Raw genomic sequence first — 21,569 nt, 5'->3', positions numbered from 1 at the left:
GGCTCATGTTGGGCATCACAGTAGGGTTATAACTCACATTATTTTGCCTGACATCTGGAAGAGCAAAAACTATGGGAGCCTTGGACTAATTCTAGCAGGTACTTGGTAAGTGGGGTTCAGCTTCCCTTAGTTCTGTGAAAGAGCACCACTCCAGCCCCAAACATTCTTACTGGAGAGTAGATCTTGATGATTTCAGCGAATTTAGTCCAGGTAAATGCCTTTTTTTAGCAGCTATTTACAGATTTGTTTAATCCCTTTTCAAAGCTGTCTGCAAAACAGTATAGAATACCCTCATTCCTCAGCACTTCTTCAATATGTGCGTGTGTTTAACTTTTTAACGTGTCTATGTTTTTATTAGCTTACAAAGCATCTTCCACCTCGAACTATCGGGTATCCATGGACCCTTGTCTACAGTACTGCAAAGCATGGCATGAGCTTGAAAACACTCTACAGAACCATGACGGGGCTGGACACCCCAGTACTAATGGTTATCAAAGACAGCGATGGGCAGGTATGACACACTGCAGTGTGCTTTCTTTTCCTGATTTCTCCCTACTCTCCGCTACAAAAAGCATTATTATCATTTTGCTTTTAAGACAGCTAAACTGTCTTAAAAACTTACCTTGATGGCAACAAAAATTGCAACATGTCAGCCTGGATCCAATTGTTCAGGATTCTGGAGCTCCCCAAATTTAGGCAGAGAATGCTGAAGGGGGTTGCATGTTGAAGCACATGAAGCGGGATTTCTAGCCACCTTTCTCTTGTGTCTACATTTTGTTATTTATCTCCACTTACCTTATCTCTCCTAATAGTCCCTCAGGAATTAAGAGTGGGAGGGGTAATGACAGCTTGCTGCAAAAGGTTACAGAAAAGATCGGAAGGAAATAAGGGGGCTGTCTGTGTTCTGTCTATATCCATTCTCTTTCTGGCAGTCACTACTTTAAAAGATGTTATCAGGATCTTCATCAGGCATTAGTGGGGTGGTACCTTACTAGCCAGTCTGCTAGAAACTCTTGCACTAGGAAACACCTGTACCGAGATACTCCCTATTTCATTACCTTACTGGAAGAACCAGCATCTGGAACTATGTCCTCGTTTCATTAAAGATTTTACTGAGAAGAGGTGTTGATGAATCGCTGTGACAGACTCTTTTGTTAAATGTCGTGCATTGGTCTTAGTACAGTCGATAGAAATAAGTAGAACTGAAATCAGTGAGAGTTTTTCCTGGCTAATCTGAATTTAAATGCAAGATGGACAATGTCATGATCACTACATTTTTTTTCCTTTTATCTAGATCTTTGGCGCATTAGCTTCTGAGCCCTTTAAAGTCAGTGATGGTTTTTATGGCACTGGAGAAACCTTCCTTTTTACTTTCGCTCCAGATTTTGAGGTAAGGACTTAGTGCAAGCGCTCTGAGAAAACTTTTATAGCCTGTGCTGTGTTTTTATCCCAAGTCGAATTCCAAATATATCTTGGGATAAAAAAAAGTCCACAAAACAAAAAATGTTGTAGTGGCAGAAGTCGTTGTGTTTCACAGTATTCAGACAAGCCTGAAAATATTTTCAGATAATTTATGCCTCTGCCATTGCATAATTGACACCTATTTGATTGTAAAACTATAAGATTTACTTTTGTCTCGAAACAGCACAAAACTATGTATTTAAACTCAAGGAGTTATTTATTTTCCTTTGAACGTGTTTGCTTTTTACTGTCAATAACTGCTTAGCATTGTTTGTGTTTGTAGTATCTTGTTTGCCTCTCTGCGGCCATGTAAAACCCACTTGCAGAAGCCCAAGTACGTACTCTTTATTAGGATCAACCAAAATAATACTAGATATTATGGTTGGTCCTAAGAAAGTGTTCTATGTGGTTTCTGTTTCTAAATTTTGCTTTTGAATCAGTGTAGCTACCTAAAACCTTCGATTTTGTGACAAGATTAATGTTTTCCAGGTTATCAGGAAGGGCTATATCTCCAGCACACTTAAAAATGTCTTTTTTGTGTGTCACAATATGTTACATAGATTGTGTTAAAAGGCCCCACAGTTGCAAAAGCAAAGATTTCTCTGTCTGTTATGTGTTCCGGGTGTTTTTTCAGTAACAGAAAAAAATTACAAGGATTAAGTGGCCATATTTTGGGAACAGAAAAAACACTAATTGGGGAGGAAATTAACCCCAAACAGGTAACACAAGTTTATAATAAGAGGCTTAACATAAGAAGGTTTTCCAATTATTTGTGAATGTAATACAAACTGGTCTTGAGTAGAAGTGGAGAGCCTTTTTGTCTAGTCTTTGATTTTGCTTCAGTTTTCTTGTATTTCAGGTTTTCTTCTGGAGAAACAGTATACGCTAGAAAGAGAGCATAGTTTATCTTAATGTTCACAGTGATTTATTAATATATAATCTGTATAACAGGATATAATGATACTATTTTCCTTTGTTTTGACAATAACTTTTTTGAATCTCTCTATGTTCTACATTAGAAATTCAAGTGGACTGGAGACAATATGTTCTTCATTAAAGGAGACATGGATGCCCTAGCTTTTGGTGGTGGAGGGTGAGTGATGAATGTCTGTGCTAAGAAACTGATTTAATCTTCATACTGAGTCTTTATAGAATTGCCATCCTAATAATGATTTACCCTTGCAGACTGAATACTGAAATATAAATATAATTACTCAGTTGCCATGAATACGTATCGTTGAATATTATTTTTATTCTTGCCTAATTCCCCCTTTTCCCACATAGCTTGAACAAGTGTTCTGTGCTTCCTGGCACATTGCATGTAGTCTTACCACTTCTGGAATTTTTCTTCTCCTAGCTAGGTCTGAGATGCTGTCCTCTCCTTTCATTTGTATGTTAACAAAGTCTATACTTTATTCAGTCATATATCCTATTCCATATTGTTCTTAATTTTTCAACCTCCCTAAGAGTACAAACATTCCTTACAAAACCTCCAAGAATAATGAGAGACAGAGTAGAATGAACACTGAGAGAAGGGCAATGCTCCTTTCTCTAATGTATAAAGGGATAACCTGCACGTTCTCATTTCTGGTCAATCCCTTAAAAACACATGAGCTGATTACGCAGAGGCTGATTACAGCGCACTGAGGCAACTGAGTCCCGGTGCAGCAAATTCCCTTGTACTAATGTACAAGGAAGCTGCTGTGTGCCCCCTGCTCTGCTCTCAATGTTCCCGCAGAAAGCAAGAGCATGTCAGGCGAATGCCTGATGCTTGGGGGGGGGGGGGGAGAGGAGGTAAGCTCCCCCACCCATAATTAGCCACCATAAGCTGGAAACCACCTTTTCTTTGGCTCATTCCGCACATGCAGAATAATGCACTTTCAAACTGCTTTCAGTGCTCTTTGAAGCTGTGTGGAATGGCAAAATCCACTTGCAAACAGTTGTGAAAGTGGTTTGAAAATGCATTATTTCGCGTGTGCGGAAGGGGCCTTTCTTTCTTTTTTCTGGTCCCCTTATCCTCAAATTCCACTCTTTTTTAGAAAGAATATGTTATGGAACGTGCAGTGTGCCTGGACTATTGGAATGTTTTCTCTGCTCCCAACTATCCCTTGAAAGCCTTGAGCTCACAATCCACCACCCTTGCTGTAGGCTGCAGTGAGCATGCAGGGGGAAGGGCAGCCTATAAATGTAATAAATTATAATAAATTATAATAGCAACTGGATTGCAGATTCTGACTTTGATCCAATCACATTAAACTAACTTAAATGCTCTTAAGTTTTTTTTTAAGATAGGTCAGTGGTTTTTGGTGATTTCCCCTATCCTGGAAGTTTAGGGGGCTAAGTGATTTGCTGTGGCCGAGAAGAATCAATGAAGTAAGAAAACATAATTATGTTTTCACTGTCAGCAAAAAAATAACATTGGTTCTAGTCCACCCATCAGCCACAGATTTATGTGATAGCTTTCAGTTACAAGAACACAGTGTAATAAAGACTGAAAACATCTCATTAAAACATTGTGCTACGCTATCTGTGTATCTAATTCCCAAATCTGCAGATTAGGGCAGACCACTTACCCCAAACAGATGTTTCTGAAGACATGAAGGACCTCCTAGGTTTGCAGAAATATCTGACAAAAAAAATTGGGAGTTGAATTCCCCATCCCCAAACACTTACCTTTTGAAATTTTAGTGGCACCACCACAGCAGGAATCCACTCTGGGCCCAGCTTCCATGGAGTTGGAAGCCTGAAGTGTTTCTGAGCTCCGTAGTGGTGGATGCCTGGAGTGGGTCCAGCCTCAGTCACCACAGTGGCAGATGCTGCAGGAGGCTCTGGGCCCACTTGCTGCAACTGCACACTTAAGGTAGGTGGTGGGAGCCTGGAACCACGATGGGGGAGAGCAATTAGTATCCCCCTGCAAGTTCGCAGGCCTCCCACTTGTTAGTTTATGACAGCCAGTTGCAATATCAAAACCAGGGTGCAAAAAAAAAATTATCACACTAACTACCCAAAGGTTGGAATAAACAGAAAGATCTTAGCCTGGCATCTGAAGCAAACAGAAGTAAGTGTTGTGTGTCTGGCAGTAGGGAGGCATTCAAAAAAAACAAGATGCCTCTACAGAAATATGTCCTATCTTCAGGATAATAGAACAGGGCAATGTATGTGAAACACTTTGAATATTCCACGGCATTAAGTGCGAAGATCAGTAATAAAATTTGCACTATTCATGCTGATAGTATCTATTCCCATCTTGATACCCATGATTCCGCAATCTGTTCCTTGATGTGAAACTGCTTTCAATGAATGTTCAAGCTGGGATGAATCTCTTATCAGTTTTTGTCCAGTTGTTGTTCTGAATGCTTTTTATGAATGAAATGTAGGGAACTGAATTTCTTGTCTGTATTACAGGGGTGAATTTGCACTCTGGCTTGATGGAGACCTTTACCACGGAAGAAGTCATTCTTGTAAAACATTTGGGAATTGCACTCTTTCTAAGAAAGAAGACTTCATTATACAAGACATTGAAATATGGGGCTTTGAGTAAAGACAGACTGCTTCTACAAAAGATTGTCCCAAACCTGTCATGGATCAGTGCAGCTCAAAAAGCTCGTAAAGCAATATAATGCAGCATTTTTTGTTTGTGATGCCTTTCAAAATTCTCTGCATGGCCATCTGAATACTTTTTTTTTTAGATAAGCAGTTTGTTTGGGTGGGGATGTCTACTGTGGTCTAGATTTTCTTTTCGTCAGCCTGCTGTATTTTAAAAGTTCATAGGCCATCTTTATTCTTTATTTGAGAATGCAGCTCACATGTGGTTTCTCGTCCCTCTTGTTTTTTCCCCCACTCATCCAAAACCCTCCAATTTTGGTAGAGCAGATTCACTGAGGATGCTGTTAAACCCCAATGGAGTATGTCCCAATGGGCCTAATTAACAGATAAACGAAGAGTTTGTGAATTCATCAGCAATCATTAGTCTGGACCATGGGTAGAAACAATTAAATTGAATGAAAGTATTCATCCATGCTCAGCGGTGCCACTACTTCTGTTCATGCCTAAAAGAGTTCCTATCAGTTGCATTTTATACTCAACTCTTAGCTGCCCCGATGATTGTAATGAAGTATTTTGCACGTGCTGTTAGTGATCTACAGGCTTGGGACAAACGTTGGGCAAAGCTTGAGCGACATGGTCAAAATGAATTCAATAACAAAGGAATATAAAGGCTCCACTGCATTAATCAGACAAAGGAAGCAAAATTCAGTGGATGAACTGGAGCTATGGCAGGGCATTACATGTACTAAGACTATGAAACATGCATTTTTTCCAATCAGCGTAAAGTGTCAGATATATCGATATATATCTCTATATAAGCTGTTTTATAGTTCTGTTGTAGCCTCGTGCATCATCTCTGGAAATTACTCCTGTCCAAAAAAGAAAAAAAGTAGGTGTGGTGTTCTTTTTATTCTTTTTTTCCCTTTTGAGTGGATCTATGTTGTAAGCTGCAGTTAGCACCAGCTCTGATACAATGAGGTAATGTACTCTAGGTAGACATCGTAATTTAGTAGACTCGTAATATGCAAACTTACTGTTCTGTGACCTCAAGAAAAAAAAAGACAGGCTATAATATATCAGTAGCTCTCGTCCACTTTTGTAGGAAAACTGAGGAGCCATTGTGGCAATAATCACTCAACAACCATTTGTTTCCAAGCTTAATTCTATGTTTATGCAAAACACAAACAAAAACTTTTAAAATGCTGTTAAATGTGACAGTGAATGACCTTGTGCTGAAATCTCAGCTGTTCCGGATGAACTTTGTACATATTCTCCTGTAAATTAATGTTTAAAAGTAGTTTTGTTATTTTAGAAAGGGAAAAAAGTGTTGATTGACGGGTTGCTTCTAGCACTTTAAATTATTCTAGAAATGGAATAAAAAGCCAAATGGTTTGGCTTAAATGAATAGCTATAGTTGTACAGTATGTTGCTATATCCAGTTCTTTCAGAAGTTTGACTGCTTATTGAAAGGACGCTTACTGCTATGGGAAAGGGGCAGATATCTATAATATGCTAATGCTCAATACAGCTAAAAATACAGGGCATAATTTTCAGTCTTGGTGTATAGCTCTTTACTCCTGTTAGAACTTAGTATAGTCTATGTAGATTCAATGTTTACAAACAAAAGGAGCTGTAAATAAATTAAAAATGGTTTTTTCTCCCCTTTGGTCTTCCACAGCAGTATTATTGTCTTTGTGGGTTTAAGACTGATTATAAACAATCCTGTAATGGATTTTAAGTACTATAAGGTCATAGTGATATATAGCAAATAAATCTAAATAAATGTAACATTAAACTTGAGTTGAGCTTTATTTAGACACAAGAGTGTTTCCTGATGGGCAATTACATTTTCTTGCCGCTTTCATACTAGTGATACCATTTAGTTTATCATGTTGTATGGCATTTCAGCAGATGGCAGAAATCTTGTCTTCACCCTCTGAGATAGTAGTTAACGCCCTATTATCAGCTAGCACAGTTAATGTATAAATTGCTAGATTTTGGTTCAACACTCTGCTTAGCCATCTACTTAGTGGGTGGTCTTGAGGAAGAGTCTCTTTTCTACCACATCTGTAAAATCAAAACAGTAAATACAGAGACACATAGAAAGGGGGTCGACATTCTACTGTTGGCTACTTTCCTGCATCTGATATTGTATGTATTTATTTTATGACCGTTTAGCTGAGCAGTCTGTATCGAAGATAACAAGATTTGACTTTCCCATTGCCTGTCCTATTGTATAGCCTGCTAGGGAAGGCTGTGGTTTAGTACTGAAATGACATTAATAATGGGAATCCAATGAAGTATAATATTTCATATAAGTTCTGTGCCTCTGGCTCTGGTTGCTGAGATCTGTTAATGACTAGAGATGTGGTGTAGTAGTTAAGAGCAGGTGGATTCTAATCTGGAGAACCAGGCTTGACTCCCCCACTTCTCCACCTGAGTGGCAGAAGCTTATCTGGTGAACCAGATGTGTTTCTGCACTCCTGCATTCCTGCTGGGTGACCTTCGACTAGTCACAGTTCTTCGGAACTCTCTCAGCCCCACCTACCTCACAAGGTGTCTGTTGTGAGGAAACGATGGGAAAGGAGCTTGTAAGCCACCTTGAATCTACTTACAGGAGAGGAAGGTGGGGTATAAATCCAAACTCTTCATCTTCCTCTTCTTAAATTCTAAGAAGTAAATAATGCTGAAAATGTCTTGATACAAGAATTAACAGGAAAGGTGTGACCGTGCCATCTTTTCACACAAATGTATGGTAAGGCCAACTATGGAATATTGTGTACGGTTATGATTAACCCAACTCCAAAAGAATCCTGGAGTGACATGTGTAGGATGTGGGAGGTGATTGGGAGCGGTTTCAGAGAAACAAATGGCTATGTGTATGGCTAAGAAGTCAAAGCACTTCTCACAAATCTTTTTTAATTTGTAGAATTTACTGTCCACAGGAGGTTTCCAAAGGAAGAATATGTTTTAGGGTATTTGTCTTCTGTGTGTCCTAATTGTGGGCTCCTAGGATACCCATGGAGGGAGGGGTGCAGGAAAACGGTTTGAAAAGTCTGCTCAGATATCTGACCTGAAGTTCATTTCTTACTTTATAAAACTGAAATGGGATATGACAGTCTGTTCTTTTGAAAGTAAGACATTCAGTCACCGGGTCTTCATTCTTAAGAAAAAGTTTGCTTTTATGACTTTTGCAGTATCTTAGAAGTTAATCCTACAGTAAATAATACAAGAAACTCAATGCAAAAATGAGAATGTTATTGTCCAAGGAGAATAGGATTTTTTTAAAATAAAGAAAAGTCTGTTTTCATTTCTGTTTAATTTGCTTACAAGATTATAAAGTAGGAAATTCCATGTGGCAAAGAGGCTTACTGGTTACAGACAAAAATTCAGTTTTGTTCCAGCCTATCTATAACATCAAATTAACATTTTAAATACTGAACTGATGCAGCAACAAGCGAAATAACACCTCTGTGACAACACAGTGTTTATACATCTTCTGTAAGAAGACAGGTTTTTTCTTTCAAAGTGAAAGATTGTACAGTACAGGAAAAATCATTTAAGTATTACACGTATGATGTTTATCTGAAGGCTATTCAATGTGTATTTAAAAGCACTGGCTATCAGATTGAAAAACACATCAGAAATGTAAACATATAGCAAGCTAATTTCAGAACAGTTGGTTGAACATAGATAGCGTACATAATTGATTTTTGCAATCTTGGTATAATGATAGTGATTAAATATAACTACTCAGTGTTTATATAAATATACAATTAATGTAAGTAATGCGTCACATGTTTGTATATGTAATACTACAGTATATTTTATTATGCTTGTCGCAGAACATGTTTCAAATGACCTGAAATGTCAAATGTCAAATTGCCCCAAATTCCCAGTTTAAACTCCGATTTTTACCATTTTAATAGACAAAATGGAACAATAATAATGTATGAATTTTCAAACGACTACCACTAGGATACAGTATGCATTGAACAAAGCTAGCTTTGCTGCTCAATACCCTTTAATTTTATCATATTCTAAATATATGTTTTATTTACCAGCATATAAATGTGAAATACAAGGGGAAAATTTTGACTGCTTTCCAGCCCAGAAAGGTAATAGTATAGTTAAAGACAAACTACATTGAGTGCTGTGTGGTTTCCGGGCTGTATGGCCGTGTTCTAGCAGCATTCTCTCCTGACGTTTCGCCTGCGTCTGTGGCTGGCATCTTCAGAGGATCTGATGTTGGGAAAGCAAGTGGAGTATATATCTGTTGGAGTATCCAGGGTGGGTGGGGAAACCTTGTCTGTGAGTAATAAAGGCGGCAACCAGGTCAACCAGGTCTGTTACTCACAGACAAGGTTTCCCCACCCACCCTGGACACTCCAACAGATATATACTCCACTTGCTATCCCAACATCAGATCCTCTGAAGATGCCAGCCACAGACGCAGGCGAAACGTCAGGAGAGAATGCTGCTAGAACACGGCCATACAGCCCGGAAACCACACAGCACCCAAGTGATTCCGGCCGTGAAAGCCTTCGACAATACAAACTACATTGAATATAAACTGCTGTCTCTGATCTTTCCAGCAAACTGAGAGACAGCTTTCAGATTCTGAGGTAACAAATGGCTGAGAATCAATACACTTGGGACAATCCCAGGACTAAATGTTATTCTAACAAAGTTATTATCACATTATCATCTCGGCCTTGCCACAACATTTCTCCTTCAAAGCTGACCATCCCGTGTTTCCTGGCCCTCATGAGTATTCCAACAACCTTATCTGAAATACGGACGTATCTGTCAAATAATTCTCCAAAAGTGACTTGTACCTTGCCATCGCGTCGGAGAGAGACCATTGTCCGAATGATGAAGCACAAGTCCTTCATTTCTCGGTGGATGTGGGCCTCCGCTCTCATGGCCCTTTCTGCCGTTTTTGTCCCCTCTTTGGGACGACCGTAGCCCGCGTCTCCTTTGTGCAGGCGGGTACTCATGGCAAGCTCATAGTCGAATTCTTCACTAAAGGGGTTGAGTTTTTGTGTTAGAACATGTTCATCCGCCCACCCTTCCCATCTTCCCTTCAGGTTGTGAACAGGACTGTATTTCTTTGGCGCTTTGATGTTTCTGCTGGCACTGAAAGAAACAAGAAACGTAACTTTGAATTTCATATCATTTCAAGTGGGATGCCCAATTATTACACACATTCGAAAATGTGGAGCCTTTATATTTTGGTTCAGAATGGAGGCCACTAGGTGGTGTGTGATCCTTAATCGTGAAATACTGCTCTAATCCGGGAATGACTAAACTGTCATTTAATTTTTTAAAAAAAATACATTTATTTTTTTCCTACCCAGAATTAATTAGAAGTCTATTTCTATTAATTTATGTAGCTATTTAGCCATTTAGTTCCAGGCAAATACTAGCACAATACAATGAATTCATTGCAGTCTACTGACCCAAACACATATAAAACCAACATTAAACAGACAATATTGATAAAATAAAAACATACAGAACAATGTCAGAATGTATACTTTCGAATCATCATTTATCCAAGCCAGGCATAAGATATCTGATCCTTAATGTCTCTGAAAGAAACTCAGCTGCAGCCAAGGTAGTTCTGTTGGTCTTATCCATTTAAGGGTATCTTAATTACTACTGAGGGTGGTTGGCTTTCCCACCAAACCAGCAATGGCATTATCCTCAACTGACGTATTCTGAGACAGAATTTACAAAAAAGCAAAATGTGTGTCAGTGATTCCACCTCCGTGGATGAAAGATCCTAGTTACTAGTATGATGAAAGAGCTTTTCCAAAGAGATCAAATAGAAATTTGCATCGTACCAACCAAAAATCTAAACAGAAAGGTTTTAGTATTTACAAAACGTGTTTGGATGAGTCCCCAGGGAAGAAAAATCTATCGGGTTGGAAGAGAAGCTGAGTGTATGTCATACTGTCCATTGATTCTGTACATTTGATGCATCACTGAGAGATTGTGGCTGGTATAAGAGAGAAGTAATTCTGGGAACTAGAAATGTGAAAGGAGGAGGCTACAGCTCCCACCCACCCCCAGTTCCCATTTGAATCAGGGTTAGCATAATCAGAAGTTCCATGTTGGGAAAATCTGGTTTGTCAAGATCCCAGATAAAGGTAATGTACCCCCAGACTCTTGACCGGTGGTCTTTGGATCCTTTGATTCCTATAAAATTGCATGTCCTAAAGGCAGGATAGGATCAAACATTTCATAGCCTGGAGCTCCAGGTTGTGTTCATTTTCCATCCTTGATAGCACCCCTCCTATTCTCCCTTCCTTCTTTAGCACTGTCTTTCAGCTTAACACTATCACCACCTTCCTGCTTTAATCTTCTCCTTAATGAGTTTGATCAGTACCAATTTATTTTGTATTTAGCTTTCTGCTTTGTTACTCAAATATAATGCTGTAGTTAGTTTTTGGCTCCTACTGTCCCACCTGGCTCTGATTGTCCTGACCTGTTCTCACAAATGGGATCCTATGTAGTCTTCTGCTGCTAAATTCATCCCAACCATCATCCATACCAGAGTGCCCGGCTGTTCAGGCAGAAGTATTTCCAAAACTCAGCTGCGGCTACAGTGAATGCTTATGTCATGGCAGCGACTCAGAACAAATAAGATGATTACTTAATTTGACCTAAGGGCATCGCCAAACTTCATTTAATCCCTGACTCAAATTGACAGGACCAGTATTCTTGTGCTTTTCCCCTTGCTGTGCTAGGCCTCAGTGTGTGTTGCCAGAATGTGTTGCACTGAATTTTGGTGCGTCACAATCGTTTGTAGGGTCACCACCTAAGGGGGTGGAGAATTCCTGGAGATTTAGGGGCAGAGCCTGGGAAAGACAGAATTCAGGGAGAGGAAGGACGTCATTACGGTACAGTGTCACAGACCCCCCCCCCCCAAGGGTGCCATTTTCTCTAGGGAAACTGATCTCTCTAGTCTTGAGATCAGTTGTAATACTGGGAGATCACCAGGCTTCACCTGGAGGTTGGCAACCTTAATCATTTCCATAAGTATGAAACTACACTAATAGCCAGTTCAGACAGGATCTGGAGTGATTAAAATTCATTGTCTATTCAAAATCTCCATATCTAACCCTATTGTCTGTCACTGGGAGATACAATACTCATACAGCTTTTTTTTTGTCTGTTAACTGCATAGTCCCCAAAGAAGAGGAGTTTGGATTTATACCCCCCTTCCTCTCCTGTAGGAGACTCAAAGGGGCTTACAATCTCCTTTCCCTTGCCCCCTCACAACAAACACCCTGTGAGGTGGGTGGGGCTGAGAGAGATCCGAAAAGCTGTGACTAGCCCAAGGTCACCCGGCTGGCATGTGTGGGAGTGCGCAAGCTAATCTGAATTCCCGAGATAAGCCTCCACAACTCAAGCGGCAGAGCTGGGAATCAAACCCGGTTCCTCCAGATTATAATGCACCTGCTCTTAACCACTACGCCACTGCTGCTTTCACAAAGAATGTGAAAGTCCCTTGGGCCTACTGCAGTAATTCCTGTGGGATTTTGTCACCCACAGTTGTTCATCTTACTCTGTTTATGAATACAACCACCTTTGCTGTAGCAGTTTAGTAGTGTGTTTGCCTTTTATCTTCCACCATTATTACAGGGGTACTCTAGGTCTAAGCCTCGTTATCTCACAGTCAAGACAAGACTCAGAGCAGCACTGAACGCAGCCATGTAACAAAAGAGGACTTTATCAAGATGCTCAGGGCATTTGCTGACCAGAAGGCACGTGAGATTTTAAGTCCTGGAGAGAGGGTATGTCAGGAGAACAAGGTGCAATATACACATTTAGAGTGGTAAAATTAAATATGGATACCATTTTGAAGGTATTGAATCTTGCAGGGATAGGGAACAGAGGGAAAGGAAGGAGGGATAGTCTGTTAGGCATGGGGACCCTTTTGAAATGTATTTGTTTTGTAGGTGTGCAAGGGTCGGGCATAGAGGGTGCCACCATTTTTCTATCTTAGGAGAAAATAGTTGGGGAGGGGCAATCAAAAAGGAATGGTTAAAAAACTCCCTATCCCCCACTCCCCCAGTCTTTTACTGCGAACCCTCTCAATAAGGAACAGTATTTCATGTAGGGGCTGGGATCTGGGGGGTGGGATCTGGAAGAATAATGATACATTTCCCCTTAAAATCATGTTCACATGTGACAAAAATGACGAACACTGATTGAACTCAACAAGCAGAGGGAAAAATCATAAAGCGGGGTCAGCCAATGCAAGGACTTCCCTCGAATGAATTTTTTTCTCCCTTAGTTGCTTTTAAAATTCTAATGAGAAGCTCTGGTGAAATATACGTTTTAATGTCCACGCTGTTTTATACAAACTGAATAATTGATGAGATGATCCCATGCTGAAAATAGTACATTTGGAGGTTTGAAAATCGATGCTAAATCTGTACCGCATTTTTAAAGCCACAAATGGCTTATAAATATAGGAAAAGCAACCTTTGAGGTTAATTTTCCTTGAGGCAATGAGATGTGAAGTAATTGTCGCAAGAAGCCCTCAGGTCTAGCTGCTGTTTAGATTTCAGACACCCGTGCTAGTCTCTTCCTCTTCTGGGCAGCCACATTAAGGTTAGATACTTAAGAAAATATTTGAGGAGTTCATGTGAGTCTGACTAAAGGTTACTTATGTCATCACTTGCATTTTATTTTTAGCACAGAGTTCATGTTAATCTGGACCTGCTCTGAGTTGAACTGAATAAGCTATTTGCTGGAATCATGTATCCATGTGGCAAATTTTACTTACTGCTTTTTAGGAATGTTTGAGAGTGTCCCAGGTAAAAATGTAGTTGCCCTGCTCTTGCCCAGACTAAAGGCTACAGAAGGGTAGTTCTGAGCCAAATTTGTCTGCAAGTGATTTCTCTCTCTTGGCCACCATTCATCTTCTCCTGTCAAAAATATTACTACCTGTCTGTGATATTGAAAAACATCTTTCTTAGACTAATTAGGTTAGGAAAAGTTAACAGTTTGACAGAGATTTCGCCCTTCCCCATCGTAAGCTGGAGGCAGGCTTTTTTAAAAAAAACTCTTTCAAGTATTCTCTGATTGTTTATTTTCTAAATTGCAAGATCCTAGTAGGTGATTCAGTCCAATTTTCCCATTTTAAATATCAGCACATTTTAAAAAAACTTTACCTTTTTCCACAGAAAGAGGACAAGAGATGTGAGAATTAATCCCCCACATCTTCCTGGACCTTTTCTGTGGATGAATGTTCCTCCAGGGTCCTAGTGCCTGCTCCCCCCCCCCCAATTCTCTAGAAACATTAGAGAATCATATTTAAGCGCCATCTTCGTCAAAGCCTTTATTCTCTGTACTGTTAAATGTAGAACTTTGATAACATTTTTATAAAATTGTGCCCGCCATTTTTTTCCCTGCGGCATGAACGAGAAAGAAAATGACGAAAGTGATGCTGATAGAGGCCCTAAGCGCTATAAATGCACTTTTATCAAAGTTCTATATGTAACACTACAGAAAATAAAGGTTTTGATGAAAGCAGCACTTAAACACGATTCTCTAATGCTTCTAGAGAAGCATTTTTAAAAAGGTGGAAACACACTGCTGTGACTTCCGCTGAAGGTGCAGGATTTCACTGTCCATGGAAAAAGGTATAGCCCAAATTATATTTTTTATAAAATCCACAAATCTCTCTTTTTTAAAACTGACTCTTCTATTTTGCTAATACCCTTCTTTTGGTGGCATACAGAAAGTTGCCTAGTCTATGCCGTGTTTCCCCCAAAATAAGATCTACCCCGAAAACAAGTCCTATCATGATTTTTCAGGATGTTTTGAGGAGGCTTAAAATATAAGTCCTACTCCAAAAATAAGCCCTACTGGTAGTTACAGATCAGGATGGTGTGATCCAGCAGGGTGCTCCCTGCCAATGAGGATGCAGCTTGCATCACAGGTGATAGAGAAGCTTGCATCACAGGTGATAGAGAAGCTGCCGAGAGGCCGCCTTAATGAATTGTGAAGGTACCATATTTCCCCTAAAATAAGCCCTACCCCAAAAATAAGGCCTAATGCATCTGTTGGTGCAAAACTTAATACAAGATCCTGTCATATTTTCAGGGAAACACGGTACTAAAATAAGCTCATTATAAGGCCATTGCTGTTGCATGAATCTTTGTGATTCTATAATTCCTTCCCCACCAATACCCCTCTTTTATCTGTGTCAGTCTCTGCCATATGAGAATGAAGGGTAATCTCTCTTTCTCCAAGATCTATAGGAGAATTTTTTTCCCTTGTAGGTAACAAGCTCTGAATGACACATTAAATTAAAACTCATTTTTAAAAATCCGTTGTAGCCTTTCTATTCCAGAGATGTAGGGCCCTTTCAGATGACCTAGATTAGGAGGGACAGCAAATTCTATCATGTTGAAAAGTATACTTGTACACAGGGTACATAACGTTCCCTTCTAAACAGCTTGTACTTTTCTTTTGCTCGCTCTTCCCTGTGGGTCATCAAGCTCACTTTGATATAGATTGATCCAGGCTAGAGCCATTCACCAAGGAAACCAGCAAGAATGCTCAAGAATAGATGTGCCATGTCAGAAAAGGCTGCAGAAAAAAAAATGTCGCATAATGCTTCCAGTTACTGCCAGATTGAATAACATGCCAATTTTGACCGTGTGCTGCTGTATATTAATTCCTGGTTTTATTAATTGAGAGCAGTTTAGAAGTCGGAAAGAAGAACAGCATCACTTCTAAAATCAGTTTTGGGAAGTTGTGTCTTGCTCAAGCATGTGACTACATTTACTCTGCAATTCCACTGGATTTCTCCAGGATTCGGGAAGCTTCGGTTTACCTAGCTGTTCCTCCCGCAGGTTTTCTTTTTAGGTTTCTGATCCAAGAACTGAACAGAGAGCTGGCCATGATTTTCCCAGCCTGATACCTTCCAAAGACTGAAGTGGGTGTGAAAGCCACAGTCTTGTTTGATAGTTTTGCACCCTGCTTGAACAGGTGTGAATGACCAACACAGAATGCAAAAACAGGGAACAAAGCCAAATTTGTAATCGGATAGGAAGACATGAGCACGTTGCTCTCTTACAAGTCATAAGGAAGGTTCCAAAATGCATTATTTTGGTTTTCTATGTGTTATTCCTAAGTCTTGCACTGTTTTCTACTTTCCAATGAATTACACAACAATATTTTGGGCATGTTCCTTGGATATGTTACAGTGAATGTCCGAAACCTGGTTCATGTTGACAATCTCAGATTAATTGAATGGAAGTCCAACAAGGAACAAATATTTTTATCACATTTGGTTGATACTCAAATGAATGCTGACAATCCCATTTAGGTAACTTCAGAATTCTTCTATGGATTCCAGAGTGTTCAGATGGGATTGTCAGCATTTGATTGGCCTTTGGTTTCTGGTCCACAGTTCAATGTCCTGGTCTTAATCTATAAAACGGACGGAAGGAAGGAAGGAAGGAAGGAAGGAAGGAAGGAAGGAAGGAAGGAAGGAAGGAAGGAAGGAAGGAAGGAAGGAAGGAAGGAAGGAAGGAAGGAAGGAAGGAAGGAAGACTGCTTTTCCAGTATGAACTTCCTTGTTTGCCTTCAGGTAAGGTTGCCAGTCCAGCTTGGTACATTCTGGAGATTTGGAGGTTGTACCTGCAGAGGGGATGAGAACTTTGTGGGATTGTGATGTCGTGAAATCTGCCCGCTGACACTGCCATTTCCTCCAAGGGAGATGATCTCTGCTGTCTGGAGATCAGTTGTCATTCCAGAAGAATTCCAGACAGCACATGAAAGTTGGGAATCCTGCCTTCAGAGAACCTTCTTCGGGTGACCTTTGGACAGTAGTTGTCTGGCTACTGTAGACTAACCCTTTCTTGAGGTTAAAAAGATGCTGTTATGGTGCCACCCTTACTATATTTGTTATGCTAGAGGAAACATATTCTGCTTTTCTGAGCTTTTAGCAATTTCAGTTTTCAGGTTGATTCTTCTCAGACCTATTAGATAGTTTTAGCATCATAGAGTTGGAAAAGACCACAAGGGCCATTCTGTCCCAGACTCGTTTTCCTGATGTTCAGGGATTGCATTCCCCATCAGCTTCACCAGCATGGCCAATTGGCCATGCTGACAGAGGCTGATGGGAATTGTAGTTCCTGAACATCTGGAGAGCCGCAGGTTCCCTACCCCTGATCTAGTCCAACCTCCTGCCATGCAGTGACCCACCATTAAAGCTCTCCCAACAGATGGCCATCCAGCCTCTGTTTAAAAACTGCCGAAGAAGGAGGCTCTATCATCTTCCGTGACAGCATATTCCAGTGTTGAACTAAAACTATTTTAAGCCTCTTCATATTCCCTGGTTCTGGTTCCTTTCTGTACAAGTACTTTTTTTGAGTTCTATTTATACCTGTTGGATTGTACTGTTCAATTTCAGTTGGTGTCTTACTATTCAGTTTTATTTATGAATCTGTACATCCTGTTGAAAGCAGAGAACTTAAAAAAAATAACATTCACATTCATTCATCCCAAAACCAGTGTTTGGAAGCTAGCACTAGGGATATTTAATCCCTAGAAATGTTAATACTTTAATACTAACTATTACTTGTAATGAATTATGACATTACGTTACAAAAATGTACATTGTGCATTAAATAATACAAGAAATAGTTTTTCAACAGTTCAATCATAGTCAAATTATTAATAGCTAAAATGATTTGTGGCTGTAATCTAATAGTGCCATTCTAAGCAGAGTTACTCCTTTTGAAGTCAGTATTTAGCAGAGTTACACATTTTTAAGTCAACCCGAAGTCGGTTTAGAATTTCACTTTAAATAACCTTGAAATGCCGTTTAATGTGTTAATCTTGGGATGTCCCAGGACTTTGATGCCCTGACCCAGAAGAATTTCCTGTCTGTCTAAACTTAGTGGAATAGGCACGTCTTCATTCTTGCGAAGGGTTATGGGTCAGTGGTATTCTGTGAATGATCTGAATGGAAAAACTTCCTTTGGCAAGAATTCTGCAATCATGTTGAAATATCTACAGAGCTTGGAATGAAGGCGAAGAATGCTGTGTATAAACTTCTGTTTGTATGGTTTCTAGTCCTACTCTGGGTGAACTTGTAACATCTGAATGTTGAATAATATATTACGAAACATCAAGGATGAAGGGTACACTAGAATTTAAGGAAGCGAATTCAGAATTTCAAATGATCGCTTTGGGGTAATTAACTGTCCTGAAAAACAGTTTCCTTCTGTTATAACAAGCCAATGAATGATCAAACTCACCCCTTCCTATAGTTGCTGTTAATAGCAGCTGAAACAGAAGGGCATTTCAGTAACTTTGGCTCATTACGCACATGCAGAATAATGCACTTTCAAACTGCTTTCAGTGCTCTTTGAAGCTGTGCAGAATGGCAAAATCCACTTGCAAACAGTTGTGAAAGTGGTTTGAAAATGCATTATTTTGCGTGTGCGGAAGGGGCCAAAGTGTTTATAAAGAAAGTGCCACGTTGGGGAAAAAAAACAGAAATGCCAAAACTGCTGGTTTCTTTGCATCAAGAAATCTCATCAGCCTGTTCTCGTTGTTACTCTGTAAGCCTGCTCAATAGTTATCTGACAGGTCTAATGGTAAGCTCAATGGCTTTAAAAAACATGTTGCAGTCATTATGTCTGTGCATTGTGTGTTGGATGAAGTGACTGCAAACCAGCATAAGTACTTACAGCAGTTTGGTTTTCCTTTTCCTCCTGTTTTGTTAAGAAATATTTCCACACCACCAACACCTCTTCCTTGCTAAGTAGTTAATACAAATTATAAACGGTACTACAAGCAGCTGTCTGTATACTTTATAGATCAACCCTGCCTATTTTTTGCTTTAGCAAGTCAGGTCTAAAATTACGGGACTTAACTGGCGATCCACAGGATGTCAACACAGGATGCACAACCAAAAGCCGTGGTGATAACTTCTCAAACTGATGGCTTTTAAAAGGATTAGATGAATTCACAGTGAACAGATCCTCTAATAGTTATTTAATTTGCATGCCAGACACTGGAGATAAACAATATGGGGGGGGGGCTATTTATTTCCTGTTTATTTTATGTGCTTTCTGGAAGCATCTGGCTAGTCTGTGTCTAAAATATTTTGAGATTATGGGTTGTACAAACTGATTTTTCCTGTTACAGCCCACTGAGCCTCCTCTCCATTTTTTTTCTCCTAGGACAGGGGTCTGCAACCTGCGGCTCTCCAGATATTCATGAACTACAATTCCCATCAGCCCCTGCCAGCATGGCCAATTGGCCATGATGGCAGGGGATGATGGTATTTGTAGTCCATGAACATCTGGAGAGCTGCATGTTGCAGACTCCTGTCCTAGGGGTAAAGAGAACATTACAAGAAGCATGGGGACCTGCTCTGAGGATAGGGAATCATCAAAAATTACTGTCATTCCCCAATAGTCCACCAGTAGAACATAGCGATCGGGAAGAACTCTATAAAACTTTTGGTTGTGATGTCCTGTTGGCCATGCTGGCAGGGGATGATAGGAATTGTAGCTCATGAACATCTGGAGAGTTTCAGGTTGCAGACCCCTGGGCTAAACTCATTCAGCTCTCTTGGTCATGTGGTTATATGACAAAGGCATTAGCCCAGTGGTGGCGAACCTTTGGCACTCCAGATTTTATGGACTACAATTCCCATCAGCCCCTGCCAGCAGGGCCAATTGGCCATGCTGACAGGGGCTGATGGGAATTGTAGTTCATGAACATCTGGAGAGCCGCAGGTTGCAGACCCCTGGTTTAGCTAAACAGGACATCACAACCAAAAGTTTTATAGAGTTCTTCCCTATCGCTTTGTTCTACTGGTTGGCCATGCTGGCAGGGGCTGGTGGGAATTGTAGTCCATAACATCTGGAGTGCCAAAGGTTTGCCACCACGGCACTAACCCCTTCTTATGTCTAAAAATGTTTGAAGGTATTTATGAACCAATCTCTTGAAACCGATCTTTCTTGCCAACTTTCAACAAATAATCTACTTTTTATAAAACTGCATTAATTATAATCAGTAGAATGATACCCCTTACCGACCCATCGACGAGAGGCATGCTCCCCCAGCTCTTTAGATTGTTTTTAGCCAGCTTAAATTAGCTATGCAAAATTCTGCCTTTTCTCATCAAATTCATTCACTAGTTATTTTGCATGAAAGGGTTAACACTTCCTCAGCTTCTCTTGAAACTGCATATATATGAATGGTCATGGGGACACAGTTTGAGTCCACCTTATCACACATACAGCAACCCAATAATGGCACATCAGATGTTCCTTATGTGGTATCATAGGAGACAACTCATACAGTGGTAGCTGATCCATGTTGAGCAGCAACTCAAGAAAAATAGCTCATTCCATAAAACCTCTGTCAAATTGAGGTAGATTTAGTTGGTCATTAAATTGCAACCATAGTAAATGAAGCAACCTTTACAAGCCCACCAGACTGGGAAATTGATATCTACTTACAGTGATGATGTGGGACGTTTTATCCTTATGGCACTCACACTTTCTTGGCTGCTGTCTTCTAGATCAAGCCTGTCCTCAGAATCTCCTCCAAAGCCACTGTCCTCAGTATCCAAGCTGTCGCTGCGATAATGGCATAGGTCTTTTTCTGAGGTTTTGTCCTCATTTTCTATCTGTTTCCATCCCTTCGTCAGCTCTGATACCAGGTTAGAACATTTTCTCCTTCTTGTAGGAGATATTTTACCACTGAGGAGTTTGTCAATGTTTGTGAGGTCTTCGTTACCCTTGTCTGTCTCCAGACACTCATCTTTTTCATATTTGTTGCTGAGAAAATTAACTCCACTTCCTCTTTCATAGATTTTGCTTTCAACTGTTTTGGTCACTTCTTTGCTTCTAATGTGCAGTTTCTGGAGGGCTTCTTCGGACTCACTTGGACTCTGTCCTTCATTTTCTTTTGGTGCCTCCTGTTCTGATGGCAACTTCACATCAGCCTTTGCTTGGTCTTTCTGGATGGATGTCGGCTGCTTGGGGGATATTCTCTTTTTGGACGGAATGCTTAATGGCGTCTCCTCATTGGGCACCCATCCGCTGGGTTCCTCAGCTTGTTTTGTGTGGTGATCAGTTGCCCACTGCTGCCAACCTCGTGCCAAGCTGATAACCAGGCTAGCTGTTCTGATTTTTTTGATGGCCCTTTTAGCAGAGGTAGTATTCTGGCAGTCTTCGGATGGCATGGTGTTTGCTGTGACTTACTTTTGTGTTTCATCTACTTTGTGATGACCATCCTGTAGCAAATAAATAGCTTGAAGGGAATGGGTGAGGATTTAAATAGAGGGGAGAAGTGATAACGCTGGAAAGTATGCGAAACATTTCTCACATAGAAAAAGTATCCCTATTCCGAGAGCATTCTTTTTTTAAAAATGGCTGGGCATGCATTTCATCACAGCACTTAAGACACTTGATATGGTAAACATGGGTGACGCAGACAGCTGGTTCCGTGGGCACAGCTGTGATGGAAATTAACAGGGCCTGTAAGTATCCTCTCTAGAGGCA

At 40.2% G+C, this 21,569-nt stretch overlaps 2 protein-coding genes across 5 annotated transcripts in view; one reads left to right on the top strand and one right to left on the bottom strand.

Annotated features, from left to right (window-relative positions):
* Positions 1 to 6,802, top strand: part of OXR1 (oxidation resistance 1) — a 314,279-nt gene extending 307,477 nt beyond the window's left edge. For all 4 annotated transcript variants that reach the window (XM_048507665.1, XM_048507664.1, XM_048507667.1 and 1 more), the window contains 4 exons: positions 359 to 511; positions 1,295 to 1,390; positions 2,481 to 2,554; positions 4,867 to 6,802. In XM_048507665.1, coding sequence (XP_048363622.1) covers positions 359 to 511; positions 1,295 to 1,390; positions 2,481 to 2,554; positions 4,867 to 5,002 — 459 coding nt within the window. In that variant the 3' untranslated portion in view covers positions 5,003 to 6,802. The remainder of the gene's footprint in view (positions 1 to 358; positions 512 to 1,294; positions 1,391 to 2,480; positions 2,555 to 4,866) is intronic.
* Positions 6,803 to 9,555: 2,753 nt separating this feature from the next.
* ABRA (actin binding Rho activating protein) lies at positions 9,556 to 21,344 on the bottom strand. The gene is made up of 2 exons (XM_048507668.1): positions 20,523 to 21,344; positions 9,556 to 10,146 (listed from the first exon to the last, which is right to left on the bottom strand). The coding sequence occupies exons 1-2, from the start codon at positions 21,248 to 21,250 to the stop codon at positions 9,684 to 9,686; spliced, it is 1,191 nt and encodes a 396-aa protein (XP_048363625.1). The 5' UTR covers positions 21,251 to 21,344; the 3' UTR covers positions 9,556 to 9,683.
* Between the last annotated feature and the right edge of the window lie 225 nt (positions 21,345 to 21,569).

Source organism: Sphaerodactylus townsendi, linkage group LG09, assembly GCF_021028975.2.
Source record: "Sphaerodactylus townsendi isolate TG3544 linkage group LG09, MPM_Stown_v2.3, whole genome shotgun sequence".
Lineage (NCBI taxonomy): Eukaryota > Metazoa > Chordata > Lepidosauria > Squamata > Sphaerodactylidae > Sphaerodactylus > Sphaerodactylus townsendi.
Note: the sequence above shows the minus strand (reverse complement) of the source record. Positions and strands in the feature narration are given on the sequence as shown.

What these genes read in the sequence shown, in the direction of transcription:
- ABRA (XM_048507668.1), bottom strand. Translation starts at nt 21,250, where the DNA reads ATGCCATCCGAAGACTGCCAGAATACTACCTCTGCTAAAAGGGCCATC. An exon ending in AAACGTCCCACATCATCACT is followed by an intron (nt 10,147 to 20,522) that starts GTAAGTAGATAT and finishes TGTTTCTTTCAG; the next exon opens with TGCCAGCAGAAACATCAAAG.